The 1,703-nt window shown below is 55.3% G+C and overlaps 1 protein-coding gene across 1 annotated transcript; it reads right to left on the bottom strand.

The window, feature by feature from the left end:
• Positions 1–318: 318 nt before the first annotated feature.
• On the bottom strand, positions 319–1,161 carry LOC124657456 (transcription factor MYC2-like). Its single transcript, XM_047196008.1, has one exon. The coding sequence runs from the start codon at positions 1,159–1,161 to the stop codon at positions 319–321; it is 843 nt and encodes a 280-aa protein (XP_047051964.1).
• Between the last annotated feature and the right edge of the window lie 542 nt (positions 1,162–1,703).

Raw genomic sequence — 1,703 nt, 5'->3', positions numbered from 1 at the left:
GACATAGTGTATTTCACAATAGCTTCCCTAAAAAATTAAAATAAACAATATAATAACAAGCATAATAGTACACGCATGCGTGCGTACACCGCAGCAGGGCCTGGCACAAACCCTACATATCGATCCACACAAACCTACTCGTACATCGGTCTTTGTTACAGATCTTGGAGCCGATCGAGCGATGAATGGATGAAATTGCTTGACTTATTCCACGGGCAACAGAAAGCAGGAGAACAGATTTACCATGGCATCGATCGTACGTAGGAGTTTGTCTTGAACTGAATCTGTTCACGTGAAAACATTGGGGAGCTCTAGCCTTTAGGCGCTGTCGTGTAGCCGCTGGAGTAGCGCGGAGCGGAGTGCTGCGCCGTCGTCGTGCTGCAGCGCGGCCGGCACCTCCACGACGACATCTTGCACGGTGACGCCCAGCACGCGGCTCACGCACGCGTGCTGCACCGGCAGCTCCAGCGACCGGAGCGCGCCCATCAGCCGCGCCGGCGCGTGCGGGGTGGATCCCGCTGCCGTCGTTACGCGCAGCGCCGCCGCGTCCCGCCCCACCATCCGCACCTCCACCGCCTCGTCGGCAGCATGGAGGTTCTGGAAGGAAGCGCCGCCGCCGTGGTAAGCTGCTTTCGTCTCCCACCTCGCGGCGGTCACCTGCTTGCTCTCATCCTCGAGCCGCGCAACGCGGCCGCGCAGCTTGGCGATGTAGGCGGCGGCGTCGGCGAGGAGGGACGCCTTGTCCATGCGGGACACGGTGGGCACGGCAGCGCGGAGGTCGCAAAAGCGGCGGTTCAGCTTGTCGCGGCGTTGCCGCTCCGCCTCCACGTGGCTGACAAGGGGGCCCTCGGGGCGGGGCCAGGGTTTCCGCCCACGCCGCTTCGTCGCCGCCCGCGGCGTTGAGGACGTCGAGACCGAGAGGCTCTCCGGCGGAAGCTCGGGGAGCTCGGAGTCCGGGGAGACCAAGGACCCCGCGGGCCATAGGTTTCCGTCCTCGTTCTTGGCTGCCACCATGATATCGCCGAGCAGCCATTGCTCAGGGACCTCGCAGGAGTCGAACTCGAGAAACTGGTGGCTGCTCTCGAGGTCGACTGGCGAGAACTGGGAAGGGGGCGACGGCGGGAAGTAGATAGAGCACGGGGAGCGGAGCTCGTCGTCCATGTTCCGCACTGCCAAAGTGCCAATACGCGCGTACGTCGGCGAGGAGCAAAAGGGGAGATGCGGCATAGTTCAACTATATATGCTCATATTTATACCGGCGGCACATTTACGGTTAAGACCTCGGAGAGAAATTTATGTCACGGAAGGGCTCGGTCCTTTTCCATTTTTCTACCCCAAGTTATAGGGTTCGTGAGTACCATGTTCCACTGCGTATTTTTGTCCTCATAGTCTTAGAAGTATGACGAGTTTGGAACTCATAGCGATACTAGCTAACTGAGATTCAAACTCTCAAAGAAACTTGTAAGTCTAGAAAGCAAAACCGCTACCACCGAAGTGGAGAACATATCTAGTGATATCAGCCACTAAATGATACCATGATACCAGTTTTTGGAATCAAGTTTTCAAGTTTCTAAAAAATCTGAAAATAATTGTGAGTGTTCATAATATGTGTGTTTACAGCTCCTAAAATTTTCAGAACCAAATTCGAAACACAAATTGATAAACAAAAAATGACAAATCCAACATGAATAGTGTAAAAAAAG

Source organism: Lolium rigidum, chromosome 5 (genome assembly GCF_022539505.1).
Source record: "Lolium rigidum isolate FL_2022 chromosome 5, APGP_CSIRO_Lrig_0.1, whole genome shotgun sequence".
Classification (NCBI taxonomy): Eukaryota; Viridiplantae; Streptophyta; class Magnoliopsida; order Poales; family Poaceae; genus Lolium; species Lolium rigidum.
This window is presented reverse-complemented; position numbering and strand designations above follow the sequence as displayed.

What these genes read in the sequence shown, in the direction of transcription:
- LOC124657456 (XM_047196008.1), bottom strand. Translation starts at nt 1,161, where the DNA reads ATGGACGACGAGCTCCGCTCCCCGTGCTCTATCTACTTCCCGCCGTCG.